At 52.6% G+C, this 21,959-nt stretch overlaps 1 protein-coding gene across 5 annotated transcripts; it reads right to left on the minus strand.

The window, feature by feature from the left end:
* Positions 1–1,507: 1,507 nt before the first annotated feature.
* Positions 1,508–21,927, minus strand: SLC9A5 (solute carrier family 9 member A5). 5 transcript variants are annotated; one of them, XM_027516285.1, is made up of 17 exons: positions 20,336–21,927; positions 17,037–17,339; positions 15,347–15,510; positions 15,122–15,200; positions 14,655–14,832; positions 13,752–13,972; positions 13,342–13,544; positions 13,028–13,117; positions 12,860–12,930; positions 12,014–12,143; positions 11,447–11,535; positions 11,161–11,287; positions 7,103–7,273; positions 6,518–6,587; positions 5,737–5,871; positions 4,796–4,847; positions 2,852–2,945 (listed from the first exon to the last, which is right to left on the minus strand). In XM_027516285.1, exons 1-17 carry the CDS (start codon positions 20,526–20,528, stop codon positions 2,936–2,938), a joined length of 2,286 nt encoding a protein of 761 aa, XP_027372086.1. In that variant the 5' UTR covers positions 20,529–21,927; the 3' UTR covers positions 2,852–2,935. The 5 variants fall into 5 exon arrangements, with proteins under 5 accessions (XP_027372083.1, XP_027372084.1, XP_027372085.1 ...); XM_027516282.1 differs by lacking the exon at positions 4,796–4,847 and having other exon boundaries at positions 1,508–2,945; positions 20,336–21,923; XM_027516283.1 differs by lacking the exon at positions 4,796–4,847 and having other exon boundaries at positions 1,508–2,945; positions 17,037–17,319; positions 20,894–21,920.
* Positions 21,928–21,959: the final 32 nt, after the last annotated feature.

The following is a 21,959-nucleotide window of genomic DNA, read 5'->3' on the forward strand; positions in this document are numbered from 1 at the left end:
GCTTTCAACCATCCTCCCCCCAGCACCAGCTACATTCATGCTCCCTACTGCGCATCACTGCCCACACTCTCTAGGTCACAATTCTCCCAGGCTGCCACCTCCGAAACTCGGCAGGGTCACCCCACCCAAGCCTTTGTGTCCTTGGCTGGCTCTCCCCAGCATGTCACCCCCTGCTCCTTGCTTCTCACTGTGTGTGCTCCAGATGTCTTTTATTCCTGCTGCTCTTCCCACCTGAAATGCACCCACATAGCTTCACCCATGCTGTCTGAGCCCCGTCACACACACACACACACTCATACCCCTCTCAAAGCTATCCCCCGCCCCCCCCACTAGATCTCCTCGGGCCTCACAACACTTTCTATGCTCTTGGGCTTGTAATGTAACACCAACAATGACTAACATTTATAATCCTTTACCACGGGCCAGGCTGTGTACTAGATTCTTTTCATTTCATCGTCTAATCCAGACAGCTGCGGTATGAAATAAGCATCCCACTTAACAGATGAAGACACTGGAACTCGGAGAGATTATGTAACATGCCTAAGGTAACATCCTTAGCAAGGGAGGGCTGGGACCAGCTGCTCGGCCTTATCGCAGCTGACTGTAAGCCGTGTGAGGGCAAAGCCTGAAAGTCATTCTTCCTTCTCTTCCCACATTCCCCAAGCATAAGTCAGAAAAAAAGGCTGACTAAACGTGTAAGCATTGCAGTGTGTTCAGGGTTTCAGATCTGTCAGGATGAACGACAAATTGGTGATTACCTAGGGCTCAGCAGAGGGTGAGGAGTGAATGCCGACAGTACAGAGTTTCTCTGGGAGATGATGAAACTGTTCCAAACTTAGCTTGTGGGGAGGGTTGCACAACTCTGTGAATATGTTAGAAAACCACCAAGCTGTACATTTTAAATGGGTGAATTTTATGGGGGGTGTGTGTGTGTGAGGTATCAATAGAAAGGCCCAGTGGAAACTGGGTCTGCTGTCATCAGGGATTTCTATCCCTAGATGTTTCTGGACCCCACACTCTCCAATTTGTATCAGAAACACTCAGGGTAACCAGCTCCCTTGAGATTGTTCTCCCACCCACCATGTGTGGAACACATCTTTTCATTTGTCCTACCCCTCCCTCCTGGCATTGGAGGAATGTTTATCTGGTGCCAGTGTGTGTTGGCTGCATCTTTGGGTACCTTGGCATCTGACCTCTGGGGTCTTTCTTTCTGCAAGTCATTCCCATTTTGTGGACTCCCAGTTCTGTGACCCCCTGCACAGAGAACAATCCCCTGGATTTGCTGCAGGCTTCCTGTAAGGTGTTGTAGTGGGAAAGAATGGGAGCAGAGGGAGGGAGGGCCGTAGGGCCTAACACTCCTGCCCAGGACCTCCTCCCCCCACCCCCCACCACCATATCTGGGAAGCCCTGGGGCATGGTGTAGAAAGTTTCCATCTCCCTCACCACATGCCCTCTTGCCCCCTTCTCACACCTCAAAACACCCAGACACCTGGGCGCAGGACACACATCCATCTGAAAGATGTTTAATGTATCTTAGGTCCAAGGTACACAATTCAGGGCAGGTGCTAACCCCAGGAAAGTCACCTGCCACCCAGTCAGCCCCCTTTCCATTACAGTCAGGCCTCCCGTCCCAGAGCAGTGGAGCAGTGATCCTGGGATACCTAGCTCCTTTCCTGTTCAGGAAATAACGAGACAGTGCAGAAGGCCAGAGGCCACCATCTCCCCTCCTCACAAATCTCAGACCCAAGGATCTGAAAGGTCCAAAGCCAGACGCAGAGCAGCAGATCCCCAGAGTGATGCTGGCTAGGAAGCAGCCGTGACCCGAAGCCTGGCCCAACCCTGTGGCCTCAGTCCTGGAAATGGAGGAACTATTGCCCCAGAGACTGGCAGCAAAGGGAGGAAGATAAAGCAAGGAGTGGAGACAGATTCCCACTGCCCCAAACCAAATGGCTGTGGGTAACTGAGCCAACAGGGCAGCAAAGCCTGCTGCACCTCCCAGCCCAGTCCCTCTGAGGACCAGCCCCTCGTGGAGCCTCACTGCCAGGGTACTGTCCTTTAGCTGACGCTGGGGCAGGGTGGAGTGCAGGACAGCCCAGTGTCAGCTGAGGAGAGATGCCCTTGCTTGGGGGACAGGAACTGCTCCCAGGATGACCCGCTGGGGAAGGGGCATCAGCTCCCCTTGTCTCTGGGCCTTGCCTCTAAAACGTCTAGACTGGGTCTTGAACCAGAGTTAGGGCCTTATTGAAAGGGAAGGTGGCAGGAGTTTAGGAACAAGGAGGGTGGTGAAAAGGGTTCCTGTGAGGACCAGCCCAGGAGACCCTTCTGACCCGCCCCAAGGGAGCCCAGCTGCTACTTTCAGTCCAGGCTCCTCTAACCCCATGTCCGGTTGAGTGGGCTCCTCCGCCCATTGTGCAGGGAAGACTTCCAGGGGGTCTCTGGCCCCCTGCTCCTCCCCAAGTGTCTGGGCTACAGCCGGCCGCCTTTGTTGAAGTGGATGCACCAGTGGGAGTTGGCGGTGCCCGGGCTGAGATGGGTGTGGTCCTCGTGTCCCATGAGGGGCTGCAGCTCCTGCTGCCGGGGGATGTCAGCGCTGCTCTCACTGCGAGAACGGCCCGCCTTGGCCAGGCTCGGGGGGAAGGCGAAGCAAGAGCGAGGATCAGAGGAGAGGGGCAGCTTGAGAGGGGCCTGGGGCTCTTCTGGGGCCCGTGGGCGGGGAGGCAGGCGGGTCATCGTTGGGGCCTGAGTACATGGCGGGGATGCCAAGCTCTCCAGGGATGAGATGCTCTGGTTCCAGCCTGTCTGCATGTCCACGGGCACAATCTTGGTGGTTTCTGAGGACACGTAGACGGCCAGGTCCCCCTGTGCACTCTTCCAGGGCAGCTCCTTCTCCGCACAGGTTGGGGATGGGGGGATGATGCGTGGGCTGGGGCACACCTCAAGGCTCCCTGGGGACAGAGCACACACGCACTCATTGCCAATCCAGTGGACACTGTCTCAAGTATAAGCACAGAAGTTCATTTTGCAGTTGCCATGCAGCATCCATTTGTGCAGTTACTGGATGCACGCCTGGCCAAAGGGAAGCACCACAGCTGGGTCTGCTCCCCACTGTATCCCCAGCACCTAGCACAGGACTGAGCATGTAGCAGTTGCTCAACAAATACCTACTGAACAAATGAAAACAACTAGAACAAGACAAAGCGAGAGCAAGGCAGGAAAAAACCCATCTATGATCAGCCCTCAGCCAACTTGCAGTGCCAGGCTTAAACCACATCCTGCTGGGCCCCTGGCCCAGGGTGAGGAAGATCTCGAGGCTTGGCCACTGTGCTCCTTGCCTGAGTTCCTACCACAGCCCTTTGGTGGGACAGAGTCCAGGAGTCTGAGCTCACAAAAAATTAATAAATAGGCTAAAGCTGAGCCACAAATGGGATGCCAGAGCACAGAGGATGTGAGCCGAGAATCCCAGAAGTGCTGGCAGCCATAACGGAAGGCTCAGCCACAGCATTATAGAAAGGCTGAGGCTCTGAAAGAGGAAAGCAGGGAAGAAGCAGCCCTCTGGCTATCTACCACCCCTTGATCTCCAAAGTCAAGCTCAGTACCTTGCATATAATAGGTGCTCAGTATGTGTCTGCTCACTGATAAAGTCCTGAGCAGTCCTGTGAACTTGACTTCAAATGCTCCATGTTATGAAATGTATTGATGCTGTGACTGAGAGTGAAACTACCTCCCTGGAATGCTGTATTAAATTTTAACAACAAAAAAACTTCAGTGTTCACCTTTAGAGGATGCCAGGTAACTATTGGTCTGAAAACTGATAAGGGAAAGGAAAAATTCAAGCATTTATCCATTCTTCCCTATATGAACTGTACCTCAGACTGACTAAGTAATTGATGAGGGAAGGCTTTTTTTTTAATACAAGAATTCCTGCTAATCAATGCAAACAAAAAATAGACATAGAATATCAGCATTGCGCAACCTGGAATGAACTGTTGGATGTGGCAGTGATGACCAGTGACTGCAAGACCACCTGATGAAAAACTGACAGGGACTTTGATAATGGGTGGCTCAGGCTAACAACAACTGAAGCCAATAGTCAATACTAACCTACAAAAAGAGAGACAGCCAGATGGTGTATGCTCCCTAGTGAGATGCAGTGGGAGGTATAACATCACCACCTATGGAGTATGCTTATCAAGTCTGATCTAGGTTTAATTACTGATTTGAAGGAAATATAAAGGTCAGTGAAACAGACATATTAAATGATGCTTAGGGGATGCAATCAGCAAAATCCAGACAAGGAAAGACGGGGACAAATAACCAAGTTATTTCAATAAATACAGTGCAAGGAAAGAAAGTATGGTGGGGGGACCTGTAAATCAGGGTTTTTCAAACTTGACACTGTCACAGGTAGGAGCAGAGACTTCGCTGTAGGGAGCTGTCCTGTGTGTTGTAGGGTGTTTTAACAACATCCTTGGCCTCTACCCACACATCACAGAGGTACCCTGCCCGCTGTGACAACACAAGATGTCTCCAGACAGTACCCTAGGGCAGGGGTCCCCAACCTCCAAGCTGGGGACCGCCACCTCCTGTCAGATCAGCAGCGGCACTAGATCAGAAACAAAGTGCACAATACATGTAATATGCTTGACTCATCCACACCCATCCCCCGTCCGTGGACAAAATGTCTTCCATGAAATCAGTCCCTGGTGCCAAAAAGGTTGGGGACCGCTGCTCTAGGGGACAAAATCACTATTACTACCTCCTTAAGAATCAGTGTTATAGGTTAAAAGAGACTTATCCACCAAATTTCATGTGTGGGTCTTTGTCTGGATTTTTATTTGAACAACCTACTGTAAAAATAAATGAAGACAATCAGGGAAATTTGAACACGGACTGATACCTGATAACAAAGATTTTGGATATGATAATGGTATTGTTATATTTTTAAGAAGGATCCTTATCTTTTAGAGATACTTGCTGAAGTATTTAGCAATAAAGTGGAATGATATTTGCAATTTGCTTCAAAAGAATCCAGTGAAGAGAGGGGCATAGTGAAGGTGTAAGTGAAATAAGATCAATTAGGAGTAGGTAATTATTGAAGATGGGTGGTAGAGAGATGGGAGTTTATTCTACTATTCTGTCTACTGTTTATTTTGAAATTTTCTATAATAGGATGTTTTTTAAAAGACACCTGAGAATTCTTGAGCCAACTGGCAGTGGAAGTTAGCATTCTGAGTTCATTAGGTCTCCACATACGGAAGCACATATATGTTGGTTTTTATCTACAGTAGTGCCATTTTGATGAATGCAGGCTCCTCTCTCAGGTCCGGCTGCCACCCTTACTGGGGGCTGTACCTGAGGGCTGGTGTGCTGAGCATGGGTCACAGCGGAACCTGGTGTTAGGTTTGCTTGTCACCTTGTGTCTCTCGCCAGAGTGTAAAGGGAGGCAAGTGAAATGGCTGTGAGCTTTGGAATCAAATTCTGGTTCTGCTGATTTCTAGACAAGTCCCAAGTTCCTCTGAGCTCAGTTTCGCCATCTTGATTGTTGTGAGGATTGAATCAGATCATAGATGTCAGATGTCTGACATAAAAGAAATGCTGAGTAAATGCTGGTTGATGAATGAATGAGCAGATAGGTGGAGTGACTGTCTGGAGTAAAGGCCATCAGCAAAGGGGGAGGAAGCCAACTGCGTAGCTCCAGTTTGCTCCAGAGGGAGGCAGGCAGGAGGAAGCCATTACCTGAGACCTTGCCCTCTTGGAGAACCTCACTGGTGGCCCGAGCCACAAAGATGATCCCTTCGTCATCCTCCTTCTCTGTCTCTGAACTGTCGCTGTCCTCCTCCTCCTCAGACTCCACGGTTAAGATCACAGCAGCTAGACAGGGACAAGAGCTGAGTGGGATTGGCCAGTCCAGCAGCTGCCTCTTTGTACCGCCCAGAGCCCAACCCCTTGTCCATCTAGGCAGAGCCCCACTGTTGGTACAGACACCTATTTTGTCCTGTGGCTGTTACAGCACGGGCCTAGGGGGGGTGGGGGAGCTTGAGAGGAAGGGGCGTGGGGCTCCAGAGCCCCAGGAGGCAACGAAAGACAGATCCTCAGAGGAAGCCATCAGGGAATCACACTTCCCGGCACCTTCATCTTCTCTCAACCCCAGATCCCATTGTCAACTGGAAGCATAAACATCTGGAAGGCTGGAAGGCCCATCAGCGTGCAGCTCTTCTAGGCCCCTGGTTTTACTGCAGGGACACTGGACCCCAGGACCCACCCATCCTTCAAAGCCCAGACCAGGCTCCATTTATGACACATTCTCTAGGTCCTCAGGGTCTGTAGCCTGGAGTTAACTCTCAGGTGTCACAGACGTCTAGTAACTGCTGAGACCTGTCCATCTAGTTCTAAGGGGAAGAGCCCCAGCTCATGACATTGAGTGCTGTGCAGAGGAGGTCCTTCAGGCTTCCAGTCGATGGGCCCCTGCCCTTCCCCTCCCCATCCCATCCTCACCACCACCCCACTCCCTGCTTGCCTGTGTCATGGAAGCCCAGGTCTCGAGGAGGTTTCCCGTTTGTAGCCTCAGTGTTAGCCACGCCATCCTTCTAAGGACCAAAAAAAAAAAAAAAAGTCCTAAGCCTCTTGCCCTGACTCCAAACCCCAATCCTGTCATCTGGTGGGGTCAACAAGAAGACAGGTCTTCCTGATGCCACACAGAAGGGAATCTGCGTCAGTTACAGTGGTTCTATCATCCCTTGACCCCCCACCCCCAGCAAGTGTTGTAGAGTCTGATGGCCCCAGCAGAGATGCTCAGTACATCAGCCTTGGCTGAATAAGAAATTCATGGAGTCCCCGCACCCCTTCCCCAACAAGGAATCTGCCTTTTTCCTGCTCACTCCACCTCTGGTAGGTGGTCCTGCTGCCTTGGGCAGGTGACCACAAGAGGCTGCTCTCCCTCTGAAGGCTTCACCTTCCCCTCTGGGGATCCAGGAAGATGCAAAAGAGAACCCAAGCGGCTGCAGCCCCCAGGTCCCTGAGGCTGGATTCCAAAACCTGTGAGCTCAAAACTACATGCCATCAGCCTGCAGCTGCAAACAGGAGTCCTAGAGAAAGCACATGCCTTCTTGCGGCTGGCCTTGCGGGGTCGTGGCTTGCTCTTGGTGAAGCAGATGTTGTGCTTGGTGGACTTAAAGGACTCCAGCCGCCGCTTCATGTTCTGCTGGAAGACCTCCTTGTCCTGGCGCTCCTGCGCGTCCTCAGAGATGAAGTGGCGGCTGCAGCTGGCTTTGTACTGGCAATGACAGCCCCACCTTGCCATGAGGCTGGATGTCCTGCCTCCCACAGGAACCCCACACCACAGCCCCAAGTTCACCATTGCTCCTACCAGCCCGCTGTTTCCACAACTAGCCATGGAGTGAGAAAAAAAAAAAAAATTAAAAATACAATAGAGACCCAGCCAAACTCTATATTCTCAGTTCTTTATCCCAGAACCTACTCCCTCAAATTTGGCTTTTCTTATCCCCTCTTGCCCTCTCCCAGTTTTCTCAGATGTGAAGTGACAAGACACAGGGGATCCTGTGTCCTGTCCTCAGGGCTACCATGAAACCAAGGCAGGCTTTTCCTTCTTTGCACCTCAGTTATCTGAGCCTAGTCCACATGCCTGGCCCATTTGCCTTGTGACAACACAGGACTCTGTCCAGCTGGCCCTCCCCACTTGGCCCTTTCTGCAGCTACCGCCATGACTCCTCAGGCTGCAGGAACTTCCGTGACTATCTCTTGTGCCCAGTTCAGTACCACTCCCATCATCTGCTCTTTCCAAGCCTTCCTCCTGTAAAGACCAAGCCCACTACACTCTCACCTAACCTGTCTCCACCTCTGGCCGTGACTGCTTAGCAGCCTTTTCATTACCTCCTGGTAATTTCCCGAAGTACCACCCATGTATTCCCAATCATTCTTGTCCTGCGGCACACCCCCAGGCTGGACTCTTTCCTTTACCCTTCATATTTTCTGCTTCCCTGAGCCAGATCTAAGAATCCCCTCTAAGTCTCCTCCCAACTTCCCTCTTCTACACACTGATGCAGGGTGGGTGGGTGCAGAAGCCCAGCTCCTTCACAGGGCTCCTCACTCCCCACTCCCCACCTCCATCAGTTCCCTTCTCTCCATCAGTTCCTCCCTCCCAGTCCTCCACTCTTGCATCTTCAATCTTTCCCTGGCCACCAGCCCCTGCCTCTGCTTTTAGACCTGTTCCTGCCCTTACCTCCTTGAAAAACGCCTTTCCATTGACACCATTGCCTTGCTTTTACTGCTAAACCTTTACACTTACATTCTGACACTTCCCCTAGTACCCATTAATTCCTTGAATGTCAGAAATACAGCTGGGATGGGAGCAAGGGGGGTTGCCTGACTGCAGCACCACTGTGCAGCTTTCTGACCAGTCATCAGTACCTTGGCCTCTGGTTAGGCAACATTCGTGCAAAGTCCAGCCCTCCTCTTGCCCCAGGCCTCCGAGACAGCTCTGAAGGGCATCAGCTACTGCCCCTCCAAGGGCTCCTTCTCTCTCCTCCTCTGCTGGCTCCCCTCCCTTTTCTTCCATGTGCATTCCCCAGCATTATCCTTGGCCTCCTCTCTCATCTCAATGCCCTCCCCAGTGAAAGTATCAACTCTCTCAGCGCCAGCCAACCCAGTGATAAATCTGTGCTTCCCAGACACCAGCCATCAGACCAGCTGCATTTCAACCCCCTCAAGGGGCTTATTAAGAGCAGATTCCTCATCCCACTCCACTAGTCAGACCCTGCAGGAGGTGAAGCCAGGAATATGTATTCTAGTAAGCTCCCCAGGAGATTCTGATGTAGCCAGGCCAGGAAACCTCTGCTGTAGATTGCTTCCAAATCTTTTTATCTCCAGCCTGTCTGTCTCTTTTAAACTATAATCTTGTGTTTCTAACTGTATACTAGACACTTCTGTCTCTAATGATATTTCTGTGAAGAACATGAGGAATTATGGATTGCGTGCTGGCATAACTAAGTGGATTTAGAACTGGTTGAGTAACCATACCCCCAAAATTCTTGATCCAGGTCAGTCTGGAGGAAAGTCTTTAGTAGCAGACCACAGGGCTCTGTCCTCAGCTCTATCATGTTCATTTTTATGTTGATTTTGATGAATACAGAGTTAACAGGCTTAACAGAATTTTATATGATGGGAATCTGAGGAGATTTTTGGTGACCAACATGGGATCCAAACGATGGAATGATGGGCTAAATCAAATAAAATGACATTTAACAAGGATAAGCACAATCATAATCCAGTTTTTTTTTTTAGTCGACTACACAAGAACAGGTTGGACCAAACCCATTGACCAATCTTACATACACACACACACATCAACAGCCCGCCAATCATTAGGTATCAATACTTCCTAATGTAATATAATAAGAAATACATAGCACAGCTATCAAATGTTCCTGAATACAACCAGGCCTCTCGATTGAACTACCAAGAAATACAGGGTACCAAGGATAACATGTCAGATACCACCTCTGGAATACAATCAGCAAAATTGGTAAAATGGAGAATTTTCTAAGACGATCTATCCAGTTTCTTTAGTAAATAAAAAGGAGGGAAAAAAGGAAGAAGAAACTATTACAAATTAAAAAAAAAAAAAAAAGACATACTTACTAAAAGTGCAAAGTGTGGACTTTATTTGGATCCTGACTTGAACAAACCAGATGGAAAAAGATATGTATTGAACTCTGGCTGGATATTTGAGGTGATGTGAGAAGGAGTCACTGTTACTTGTTGTATGTGGTAATGGTACTATGGCTTTTTTGAAAAAAAAAAAAAAAAAAGAATTATTGCCACCTAGAGATACATATGGAAATATTTAGAGATAATATGCTGTCTGGAGTTTGCATTAAGATTAAATAAAGTGTAGATAGGGTGTAAGGGGGAATTATTGGAGCTGAGTGATGGTTAAATGAGTTTCTTTATTCTCTCTAGTTTTGTGAATGACTGAAATTTTCTATAAGAAAAAGTAAACAAAACCAAAAAACAAACAAAAGCTCCACAAGTTGGATGAGACAGGGTTTCACAGTCATTAATTGAGGAAGACATGGGGAGTAGGTTGCCTGATTGTACGAACAGTGTGAGGTCTCAGGGTGATGAGCCAGAGCTGGAGGGATCCTGGGCTGCGAGAAGAGAAAGGCAAGTTCCATAACTAGAAAAGTTAAAGGTCCCCTGTGCCTGGTCCTGGCCAACCACAACTAGCATAGCACCTCCATCTGGGGCCTCTTTGGCCACGGCAGTGAAAGCCTGGAATCCTAACCACTAGTCCACCATAGAATTCCTAGGGGCCTCATTTTTAACGGCTGAAGAAGACACACCAGGGACAGAAGCTGCTGGCCTGAAGGCAAGAAGGCCTCTGTGTGGAAGGAAGCTGTTTTGACATCTTTGCAGGCTTTTGCTCTGCAGAGGTGCAGAGAGTCAAATCAGGCCCAGAGGGAGCAAATTAAAGGGAAAGAATTCCCGTCTCTGTAGAAACGGCCTTGACTGTTAAAGCTGCCAAGAATGGTCACAGCTGGCTTCTCATTTCAGAAAGGTTCAAGGTAATGGCTTGCTGCCCCCTTGCGGGGTTGCCACGGATTCCTGCCTGGATGGGTTGGGCCTTTCCAACCCCGAGGCTTCACAACCTGAATGGGACTCACTCAAGTTACCTAAACTGGATGTCAGCCTCCCCCAGGTTAAGCTGCACCCACAGGCCTCCTTGGCACTCCTGCTTCTGTCTGTGACCCCCATCAAGCCCTCTATACCTCCTCTCCCCTTCCTGGCAGATTTCACAGTCCTCTGTGCCCCTCTTCCTTCCAGCCACCCAGCTCTAATCCGCAGTGTTTCACTCCAGCTTCCCAACTGGCTCTCCCAGCCTCTCAACTCACCCTGTCCAATTAGATCTGCTCTCTGCTACCAGAGAAGACATCCTTAAACCATCCTTGTAACAGGCCAACCTTTCTCAAAACAACAACAAAAACAAAACTAAAGGTTATAACCAACAAGATGAAGCCCATGCTCTTCAACCGGGCATCTACAGCTCTCCACAAGCTGGTGCCAGTTGCCTCTTGAGTCTTGGATCGCGGCCTCCCCAGACCTCACTCCCCCTCAGGACTCAGAGGCCCTGCCTGCTCTCACCCTGCGGCGCGGCTTGTAGAGGCCTCCGCAGAGCAGATGGTGCATCACCGCGTCCTCCCGGTCCCGGCCACTACGCACTGTGTCAATCACCTGCAGATCCAGACACGCTCCACTGCCACTCTCCCTCCTGCGGGCGGTGGGAACACGTGTGCTGGGGAGGGGCTGGGAGGCGCAGGCCAGGGGAAGGGCAGAAGCAGAGGTGCTCAGGGTCTTCCCCAGAAGGGATTCAGAGAGAGGGCCCAGTAGGAAGGAGCGTGGGGAAGCGGGAGAGGGCTCCAGGACTTACAGCAGGTTGGTGACGGAGGTCTCTGCCACAGAATTGCGGCTGGGCATGGAGGGCAGAGTGAGCCCAGTGGAGGACAAGACATGGCCTCCCTGCCGGGGCCATGTCAGAGGTCAGATGGCAGTCAGATGAAGGTGGCGCAGACAGAGGGGAACAAAAGGAGTAACACTGGTTAACACACTTTGCTCTCGATGTTCCAGGTACTGCGCTAGGTGCTTTTTTGTACTGCACCCACAAAACTCTGTGACAGAGGTACTCTTACTGTCGCTTTCTTTCAGTTGAGGAAACCGAAGCTCAGAGAGGATAAACGACTTACCCAAGGTCACAAGCCTGAGATGATAAGAATCTGAACCACGTCTGCTGACGCCAGAGTCCAGCTGTCTCCCACCTTTCTGCACTGCCCACTAGACTCTAAATGTCAGCGTCAGGCCGGGCTCGTTCCTGTAGCTGCCACTTCACAAGTCCATGGAGTCTACTGGGAATTTCCAACTCCCTGCTCAGGGCCTGCCTGCCTGCTTCCTGCCTTGCCCTGCTGGCCACCCACCCATTCTCCATTGTCTGCTGGCCCACCTGATCCACGAAGCTGATGGCGTCCCGGATGTTGAGTCTGTAATACACATCCCAGATCTGGTCCCGGATGCGGTAGGCTGAGCGCCGCATCAACAGCTGACTCAGGTACTTCTTATCAAACTGCTCCCACCTACAGAGGATGCCAGGCCCTGTCCTGAGTGCTGGCCCTTCCTCAGACAGGGCCGGGGCACCGCCAGTGCGGGGCCCACATCTCTTGATGTGGGCATCGGTCAGGGAAAATCTGGAAGCTGGTCCCTGCCCTTACTGAACTGACAGCGCCTGACGTTGACGAAGTTATGACATGTAACTATAAAATCGCAACCATGACAGGAACTACAAAGGATAATTATAGAGTATAATGGGGATTTGTCCTAGTCAGGGAAGCCTCCCTAAGGACATGATGCCTGTGGTAATATCTGAAAGATGAACAGAGAGGTTAAGGAGGCAAGATGGAGGGGAGGGAATGTTCTAGTAGAAAGAATAACGTGCAGAGGTCCCAGTGGCCAGGGCAGGGGGAGCATGGTGGGTCCTGAGTTTCTAAAACAGGGTTCATTTCATTGGCAGGCCGAGAGTCAAAGTCACAGCGGACCACAAGGCGGCTGGAGTCTGGAGGTGCCAGACCACGCAGTGCAGGGCCGGGCAGGCCTCACTGGGGAACCTTATCTTATCCTAAGAGTACGGGGACACCAGCACTGCCTGAGGGGCTTCAGGGACAGGTCACCCAGCCTGCACCTTGATGTGACCCTTCTCAGAAGTGTGGCATGTCCCCCATGCTGCCCTGGCTGGGGGTGGTGGGGAGGGGGTGCTTCTGCTGCTGCTGAAGGAGCCTGGGGGCAGCTCCCTCACCTGTCCCTCCAGTAGTGATAGCCATGGTGCCCCACAACGTCCTCCACTGCAGCCAGAATGTGGTCAAAAGTCTAGAAGGGGGGTGGGTAGGGGGACCGGATCAGGACTCTGCTCAGAATAGGAGAAGGGAGAGAGGGACAGGTGGGGGCATGGGGTTCTGGTACCCACGTGCTCATGCAGCTCCTGGTTCAGGGTGGGTTTGTGATGCTCACTCCTCTTCACCTTCAGCCACTTGACCAGTGGCTTGATGGTCAGGCCCTATGGACAGGCAGCCGGTGAGCCCTGCCCTGGCCAATTCTCTGCTGCCTTTCTCTCCCTGCAGTTAGGCTTCAGCTTCCATATCTCCACCTCACTGCCCTCAGAGTCTGGGAAGTCAAGCCCCTGCAGCCCCCAACAGGAAAAGGAGCCCCTCTCCCATAGGCTCCAGGCCTCCCCAGGGCCTGCCAGACCCTCTCCCCATCCAGCCTCCTGGGTGCTCCCACCTGCACGATGACTGTGAAGAAGACCACCACAATTGTGGTGGCTACAAAGTAGTCCTTGGCAGGGACCTTGGTCCTGTCCAGGAGGATGACGAGAGCGAAGGCCACAGCCCCCCGCAGGCCCCCATAGGACATCACCACCTGGTCAATCTTGTCCAGAGGGACCAGCCGGAACTGATTCAGCACCCACGTCTGCAGGACTACGCCTACAGCAGGAGGGAGGCCAGTGGGAGCAGGGTGTTGGGAGTGGAGGGCACTGGCTGCAGCTGGCACCCAGTATCAGGGCTCAGGTCTGAAGGGCTGGGAGGGCTGAGCAACACTGGGAGGACAAGGATGTGGACTCAGAGGGCGAGATGAGCTGGGGTGGGGGGCAGGGGCAGGGGGGATAGGAAAGCAGAGGGTTCCAGCTATACCGAGGGCTCGGAAGAACAGGATGAAGAAGAGGGTGCCCAGCACCAGCCCAGAGTCCCAGGCCCACTTGGAAGAGTCCACGGCCGAGATGCCGAGCAGCATGAAGATGACGGTCTCCGCGCAGCTGGCTAGAGTCTTCATGGTGTACTTGACAGCTGTGCGGGACTTATGGGAGATGTTGGCCTCCACATACTTCTTACAGCCCAGGCCACACATAGTCACCCTGGGAGAGGAATGGAGAGTCAGGGCGATGAGGAGGGGCCGCAGGAAGCACAGCCTCTGGGGTCTGAGCATGCACAGGAGAGGATGCCCGTCACAGGATGTCAGACTCAGAGCCAAAGTGCAGCGAGGCATGGAGCCCGTCCCAGGCTGGTAGTGGTAGTCCTGGGCTAAAAGGGTCGGAATCGCCAGGCTTCCCACTCAGTGCCTTCTGGAGGGGAAGGCAGGGAAAACATGATCTGACTGGCACAGACTGCCTGAAGCACCTTTCAGAGTTCTGTGACCACCAGAGCCATGGCACCAAGCCTCAAAGTCCACGTTTGGCTCAGCCCACACACCCCAGAGAACACTTTGCTGCTAAGTCGCTTCAGTCGTGTCCGACTCTATGCGACCCCATAGACAGCAGCCCACCAGGCTCCCCCATCCCTGGGATTCTCCAGGCAAGAACACTGGAGTGGGTTGCCATTTCCTTAGGCACGGGAAAAATGGGTTCTGGGGGCCCAGGACAGTTCTAGAAGTGGGTCCTGTAATGTTCCCTGAGGTTTAGTGTCTCCCCTGGGAAATTTGAAGCTCCCACTCAGGGAAACCTATAGACTTCTCAAGGTCCTGCTTCTGTCTGTGTGAAGGGCAACCATCTCCAGCGCCCCCTCCCAGCTGCCTGCGTGCTCGGCGCCCACAGGACTCACGCAAGAATGGCAGAGAGCGAGGCCATTTCAGCGGTAAGGTAGGCTGCGTAGGCGAGGAGGAAGACCAGCAGCGGCTCGATGATGCGGACCCGCTTGGTGAAGCGTGTGGTCAGGGCCAGGAGGAAGGCAAAGACTAAGCCCACGGCTGCCCCGCCCAGACTGACCACAAACAAGGAGGCTGGGGGAGGAGTGGGTTGTCAGCATGACCCCTGGCTGGGACCCCTCCCGGGCCAACAAGACTGCTGCCTGGCGGGGAGTGGAGAAGGATGCCCACCATGCTCCCCAGGGGTCAGGAGTGCAGGAAAGCCCCTCCTTCTCGGGTTCTCAGGGCCCTGTTTCTCCGTGGAGGAGGGAAGGGAGGAATGAGGCACCCCAGCAGCATCCTCTGTCCAGACGCAGTGGGGGAGGGGCTCAGCAACCCGAGGGAGGCAGCCTCCGGCGCCCGCCGAGAAGGGGGAGATACTGACCGACTCCCTTCAGGTAGTCAGTGGCCCGCACGTTGGCAGAGCCCATCTCCACAAAAGAGTTGCAGACCTTGTACAGCACCTGAGTGAGAAGTGGTGCATCAGGAGTGATGATGGGGGAAGGCGGAGACCAGATTTCTTCCCCAGGGGATCTGGGGAAGGGTCTGAGCCTGGTCAAAAGCATGGCAGCGTGGAGTCGAGCAACGGCAGCCCACTGTGCACTCTCACCACGGTGACTGCATCGTTGAGCAGGGACTCGCCAAAGACGATGATAAAGAGGGTCTCGTTGACATGCACCTCCTCAAAGACAGCCAGCACGGCCACGGGATCCACTGCTGAGATGAGGCTCCCAAACAGCAGGAAGTCCAGCAAGCCAGCCTGCACTCTAGGGGCTTTCGAGGGACAGCAGATGGTGAGGTACTGAATTGCCTACAGCAGCCCCAGCAACAGGCCCAGACTGTTGAAACAAGGATGCCCTGAGAGGACTTGGGACGGTGAAGAGCGCGTCAGCCTGCAGGTCAGGAGACCTTAGGTCCTGAGCCTAAGGACTGTCTTTGCCACTTACCCGCTCTATGACATGGGCACTGTCACTGCCACCTTTCTCATAAGCCATACCTCCTCATATGCCTGCCTGACAAGACTGCTGCAGAAATCAAGCAGGGAAATGGCTACAAAAGCTCTGTGTAACCTGGAGAGTTAAGATGGCACTGACAAGAAAAAACTGAGCAACAGCAATAATAACCACCATCAGGTGGAAATAGGCTGCTGACTGGCTTTATTAGGAGAACAAAAGAGTGCCTTCTCCCACATCGTAGTTCTCAGCCTAAGGAAGGCAACATGCACAATTTTTAGCAGGAGCGGGAGGGGCTATCCATCCATGACGGCTGAATACAGTATGAAAAGCACCCACCACTGGTGGGACTCGAACATCCCGTGCAATCTCTGTGAACCTCAGTTTCCACTTCTACATACTGAGAATAATCATAATGTCTACCTCAGAAAGTTCCTTATTTAACCAGTGCCTAATACATAGGCACAGAGTCGGACACGACTGAAGTGACTTAGCAGCAATACATAGTAAGCACTCAGTAGTTATTACCTATTACTAGGATTACTATGATTATGGTCTGATGTTCTCCCCTCCCTTCCTGCACCCAAAGAGTTCACTGAACCCATAGAAAAACCAGGTTGGAGACCTGAGTGGAAATTGCAAACCTCCCCTTGCCCCTGGGAAGAAGTCTGAATTATCAACTTTCAAGGTTGAATGGATTTGGGGCCCAGAAAATGAGAAAGAAGGGAGCAGAACAGGGCAGCCTGAAGGCAAAGAGCTCAGTAAAATGACCCTCTCCTGCTAACCTTGGACCTGATATCAAATGAGTTTAAGGGCCTCTATTTCCTTGTCCATTAAATGGGATAAATGATACCCCCAGCAAGGTTGATATGAAGAGCCAGTGGGATGAGCAAAGAGAGAACACCCAGTGTAGTGTCTTGCATTCTGCAGACATATGATATGTATTTATTAAAATAATAAAAACAGAAAACCACCCTGATGTGACCTGGGCAGAGCCCTCAAAGGGATGTTGAGCTGTGCCTCAGGGGAGCCAGGCTGGCAGTGTGGTAACAGAGGGCAGGAGGAAGCAGGTGGTAATGCAGGCTTCCCAGCCTTGGCAGCCCATGCACAGCTGGGAGCCAGGCCCCTACTCAGCTGTCATCTGCAGAAGCCCAGACTCATCTGGCAGGGACCTAAACCAAGGCTGCAGGCCCATCTGGAGCACTGCCCCGTTGGGAAGGACCTAAGATGGAGGTCTCAGGGCATGGCTCTTGTCAACATAGGATCTTCAGAGCTGGAGGAGAAGGGAGCTGGGTGAGGAGTCTGGCAAAGCCCCCCACGGCTGGTCCACATTTTAGAGTCACTCACCCACAAGTCCAGCCTGCTGCAGGCCCCAGAGGGCAGCACCCGTTGTGAAGGCATTCCAGAGTGTGCCCACCACGGCATAGGTGAGGATGGCACCCAAATTGTCAAAGAACAGCCGGCTGGGCATGAAATAGCCCGAGTCCAGCACAATAGGAGGCAACAAGAAGAGGAAGAAGGTGCCTGGCTCCAGCTGGTACTCCGCTTTCTTGGCCACAGCCAAGACAATGCCCCCCAGTGCCAGTCCCAGCAAAATCAGCAGACAGCTCTCGGGGACCAGAGACGTCACCTTCCGAGACAAGTGAAACACTACAACACAAGAATAGGGCGGGAGGTGTCATCAATTTATGAAGCGCGCACGCGCGCACACACACACACACACACACACACACACGCACTGGCCTAAAGCCTTCCAGTCTTAGATATTTATTCAAGGTCAGGACCCCCAATCCTGGGACCAAGGAAGAAGAAATTCAGGACTGCTAGAATCTCCGGCCTCCAGAGCTTCAAACTCTCCACTGCAGCCACAGTTGTCTGTTTCTTAGTGCTCCTGTCATGGTAACCTAGGTCTCTGCTTACTTTTTCCACTTCTAAAAATACCCCATCCTCTCTACTGTCATCCTCAAAGGACCTCACCTTTTTCTGCTCTCCCTTATCCATTGTCGTTATTTGAACCTCAGCAAATAGTAGGTACATTTTTATGCATAACATAGTTGTAAAAATCAGGGCCTGTGGAGTCAGTCTCCCTGGGTTCAAAGCCTAGCTCTTTCATTTACCAGTTCTGTGACTTGGAAGCAAATATCTTCACTTTTTTTTTTTAATTGTTGGGCCGGGTGTTAGTTGCAATATGCAAAATCTCCAGTTGCAGCTTGAGGGGATCTAGTTTCCTGACCAGGGATGGAACCCAGGCCCCTGACACGAGGAGCTCGGAGTCTTAACACTGGACAGTCAAGGAAGTCCCAGTCCCTTTTTGACTTGCAATTTTTTTCATCAGTAAAATGAGAATAAAGACAGTACTGATCTTGTAGGGTTGTTGCAAGGTTTAAGTAAGACGATCTGCTCAAAAGCAGTTAGCCCAGCGCCTTGTAGTAAATGCTCTATAAATGTTACCTTTTATTCTATTATTGTGTCCTGCCCTAGACCATAATGCATATTATACCTCCCAGGAGTACAGCAGATCTCTTAGCCCTGTGTGCTTTTTCATTATGTAGGCTCACTAAGGGCTCAGTAGTTTTACAAGCAATAGACTTAGCAGTTAGACCTCCAGTTCTTCTTGTGGCTCCATCCTATCCTAATTGTGTGATCTCAGGCAAATTATTTAAATTCCTGAACTTCAATTTCTTCTCCTGTAATATGGGGAAGAATAACCTTCACAGGGTGAGGATAAAAATGATATAGTGTGAATGTGCCTAGCAGAATGTCAGACACATAATAGAATCTCAACAAATGTTAATTCAATATGATTCTGGGGGAAAGTAATAACATATCTGACCCTTGGAAAGAAGAGGAGGTATGGAATGATTTTCTAGCACTATCACCACTCCTATCTTTGCCTCATCATATACTCTTTGGGCTTTCGATTGGGCCCTGGGCCAGGTGAGCTCTTCTCCCCAGACAATGCTTGGAGTGGTGGGTAGTGAGGGATACCTTGGTGTTAGGCTGTATGAGACGCAATGCTAAGACAGTGCCCTTTGGAAGCTGTACCCAGAGAGCCTAGGACAGTGCCTGGCCTGTGGTGGGATCTACCTAAATATTTGGTGAATAAAAGGGAAAGAAAAATCCTAGCAATGAAGCTGGGGGATGGTATTTCTGAACATTCTACCTCTCTCTCCCCACCCCTAATCCCTAGGATGTTTTTTTCTTTTTTTGGTTGATGAGAAAAAGGCTCTCTTCAACCTCTTCAACCTCCATAGGAGATGTCATCCAAGCTAGAAAAAGAACTATGATTTATGGGGAAAACTACAGCCATTGCTGCAAACCCTAAATAAGACAGGAACTCTCCACCTGGCAGACTTCTCAGCAGACCCAATTTTGGTTCCCAGATCTGAGGCTCCTCCCACCTTGCTCTCATTGCTGCCAGGCCCTAAGGTGAGCTCAGCCACAACTCTCCCCACACTCAGCCCTACCTTTGGTCCCCCTTTCCTCTACTTCAGGGACCTTATTCCATCCTTATCTCCAGAGCATGCATTAATCCCAGCACTGCAATCCAAAACCCTTCACAAAAGCCTGTTCTCTGACAGAACTAGGCTCCTTGAAGGCATTTCAAGCCCCGTTTTCCATTATTAATGGGCTGCCACGGCAGAGTGGAGAGCTCCTCTGTTCCTGCCCAGCCCCTACTCCCAACTGTGTCCCTGGGGGAAGGGGGGCAAACTCTAGACGGTGCGATTCCTATGTGAAGACTGTACTGGTGAGACTGGGAGTACAGGCTGTGCCAGCTTAGATGGGGAGTGAGTAGCAACGGCTCAGCTATAATTAGTCACCCCCACAGCGCAGTCTGCACAACAGGGAGAGGGAGGAGGGTCTCTGGTGGGAGGAGGGACCTCTGGCTGCTCAAAAGTGGGGAGGAAAGGGCAGAGGCAAGGAAAAGCAGCTCTATTCAAGAAAAGGAGTCTGAAGCACAGCCCTCAGTACTGTGCAGACTGAAGGAAATTAGATGTGTGAAAGCCTCTAGGGCAGGCAGCACATAGTAAGGCCCAATAAATGGAAGTTTCCCATACCCTGAAGTGGGAAGAGGTAGACTTGAATTGGAAGCGGGGCGGGGGGGGGGGGGGGGGGGGGGGGGGGAGGGGACGACAGCTGGGCCAAGAAGGAGACATCTTTAGGGGATAGAGGTGGGTAGAGGAAAAGTGACATTTTAGCATCCCAAGAGAATGGGCATTTGGAGGTGGCCTGCAGGGAAGGCTGCTTCCTCGGGACCAGGATGCTGGGGTTTGCCAGAGAATACCATCCCCTCAATGACCCACACGCCCTGACTGCTGACAGGGGCTGGGGATTGGTGCAGGGGAGCCCAGACCAAAGAGCTGACTGCAAGAAGAGGGGAAAGAGAGGGCAAAGTAGGCTAGGGATAGGGTTGGAGAGCGCTGGGGCGGCCCTCTGAGAAGGCAAATCCTCAGGGCTCCCACGCGAGAAGGGGAGGAGGGGGATCCACAAGAGGAGGCGCAGAAACAAGGTGAGATCCCGGATTTGCGGAATCGGAACCTAAAGTCGGGGCACTCTGCAAAAATCTGGCCCGGATTTGGGGACTAGGGGTTGGGGGCGGGTCCGCTGCCCGCCGCCGGCCCTGGCGCACGCACACACGCACTCACCGATTTTAGCCAGGCTGGCCACCAGGATCCAGAGGGCTACCAAGTAGGGCGCCTCCACCTCGTGCCACTGCCAGCGGAAGAGCGCCAACCCTGGGGGAGGCTCACCCGGCGACCCCGGCTCCTGGGTGGGCTCTTCGGTTGCTCCTGCCCCCGCCAGGGGCAACCCGAGCAGCGGCAGTGCGGCGCGCAGCATCCTGCCGCCTGCCTAGCAGCCCTCCAGGCACCGCACGGCCGCCGGCCCCGTGTCGCCGCCGCCGCCTACCGGCCTCCCCCGCGTCACAGGCACGTGGGGTCCGCTCCCCCCAATCCCGGCTCGGATACCCCCAACCCAGGTCCGGACTCCGAGACCCTGTCCCGGGCGGCCGTAGTCCGGACGCCTGCCCCTCCGCTCTAAACCAGTCTCGACTCTGGAAATCCCCCAGTGCATCCCTCCCCCACAAGCCCTGCAACCTAGTCCTTCAAGCCCGCTCCCTCAAACCCTCCCCAAATCTCCCCCGATCCGTATTCAGAGCTGTGAGCGGCCACAGTCCCCAAGGGGCACCGCCGGGTCGCACCCACCGGCGGCGACAGCCAGTCGCGGGAGTGACGGGGGTCTTCTGGATGGCGGGGTTCAGGCGAGAAGAGGGCGGCCCCGCCACCGAGAGTGCGGTCGGCGACTGGCAGACGGCCAGTACAGAGGCCGCGGACCCCGACGCTGCCCCGTGCAGACTGCAGGGGGCAGTGCGCCGTCGCCTTCAGCTCAGCCCTCTGGAGCCTACGACCCCTGCGGGCCCCGCTCTCAGACCAGAGCTGCGCACGCGCACTAGGCCCTTTTTAGAAAGCTGTGAGGGATAACTGTCCCCATCGTCCCCAGAAACCCCAAGGTCCAGATTGGGCCGAATTCATCTCAGGCTGAGGAGGACTCTCCTCCTCTTCATTCACCAAATCGAGGGGCAACCGCCCTCCCTTTCCCCTAAATCAGTGAACTCTTCTCACCCTTTCCATGAGACAATGAAGAGAACGTTTCTTCTTCCCTAAACTACGAAAACCCCAGCCTATCGATTCCCTTCAAACTAAAAGGAATTCACTCAACCTTTTTCCCAAACCTGAGGGGGCATTCGGCTTATCCCGCCCTAAACTGAAAAGGACCGTTTCCCCTTTTCATTGAAGTATAGCCCATCCCTGTTCTTCCCCCAAATTGAGGGGAATCGGAATCGATTCTAGCTAGTGTTCTACCTAGCGGCCAAACTGAGTCATTCTATCCTTTTCCCAAAATTAAGAGCACCCGTCCCTCTTTCTTCTCCAACTAAGGGTAAATCATCCCACCTCCTCCTTTGAATTGAGTGTAATCTATTTTCACTTCTTGCTCCAAACTGAAAGGGACCCATCTCCTTGCTTCCTCCAAATGAAGGACGCCCATCCACTTCATACCTCAGCTGAAAGAAATCAGGACCTTCTAGTCCCTAAACCTAGGCGGACCTGGCGGGCCACGATCTGAAGAAACTTCCACCCCATCTTGCCCTAGCAGTCTCTCAAGAGAGCACAGCCTCACCGCCCCCAAGCCCAAAGAAAGCCTCTCGACGCTCTGCGCGTTCTCGCAGTGGGTGGGGGGACGCGCGAGCTCGGGTTTTCCCGGGACTAGCCT

Source organism: Bos indicus x Bos taurus, chromosome 18 (genome assembly GCF_003369695.1).
Source record: "Bos indicus x Bos taurus breed Angus x Brahman F1 hybrid chromosome 18, Bos_hybrid_MaternalHap_v2.0, whole genome shotgun sequence".
NCBI classification, from domain to species: domain Eukaryota; kingdom Metazoa; phylum Chordata; class Mammalia; order Artiodactyla; family Bovidae; genus Bos; species Bos indicus x Bos taurus.

Excerpts from the sequence above, each read along its gene's own strand:
- SLC9A5 (XM_027516282.1), bottom strand. The coding sequence starts at position 20,528 with ATGCTGCGCGCCGCACTGCCGCTGCTCGGGTTGCCCCTGGCGGGGGCA. Across the intron at positions 13,545-13,751 it reads CCTGTTCTTCCGAGCCCTCG|GCGTAGTCCTGCAGACGTGG; the intron begins GTATAGCTGGAA and ends CTCCTGCTGTAG. Across the intron at positions 12,931-13,027 it reads ACCAGGAGCTGCATGAGCAC|ACTTTTGACCACATTCTGGC; the intron begins GTGGGTACCAGA and ends CCCCCCTTCTAG.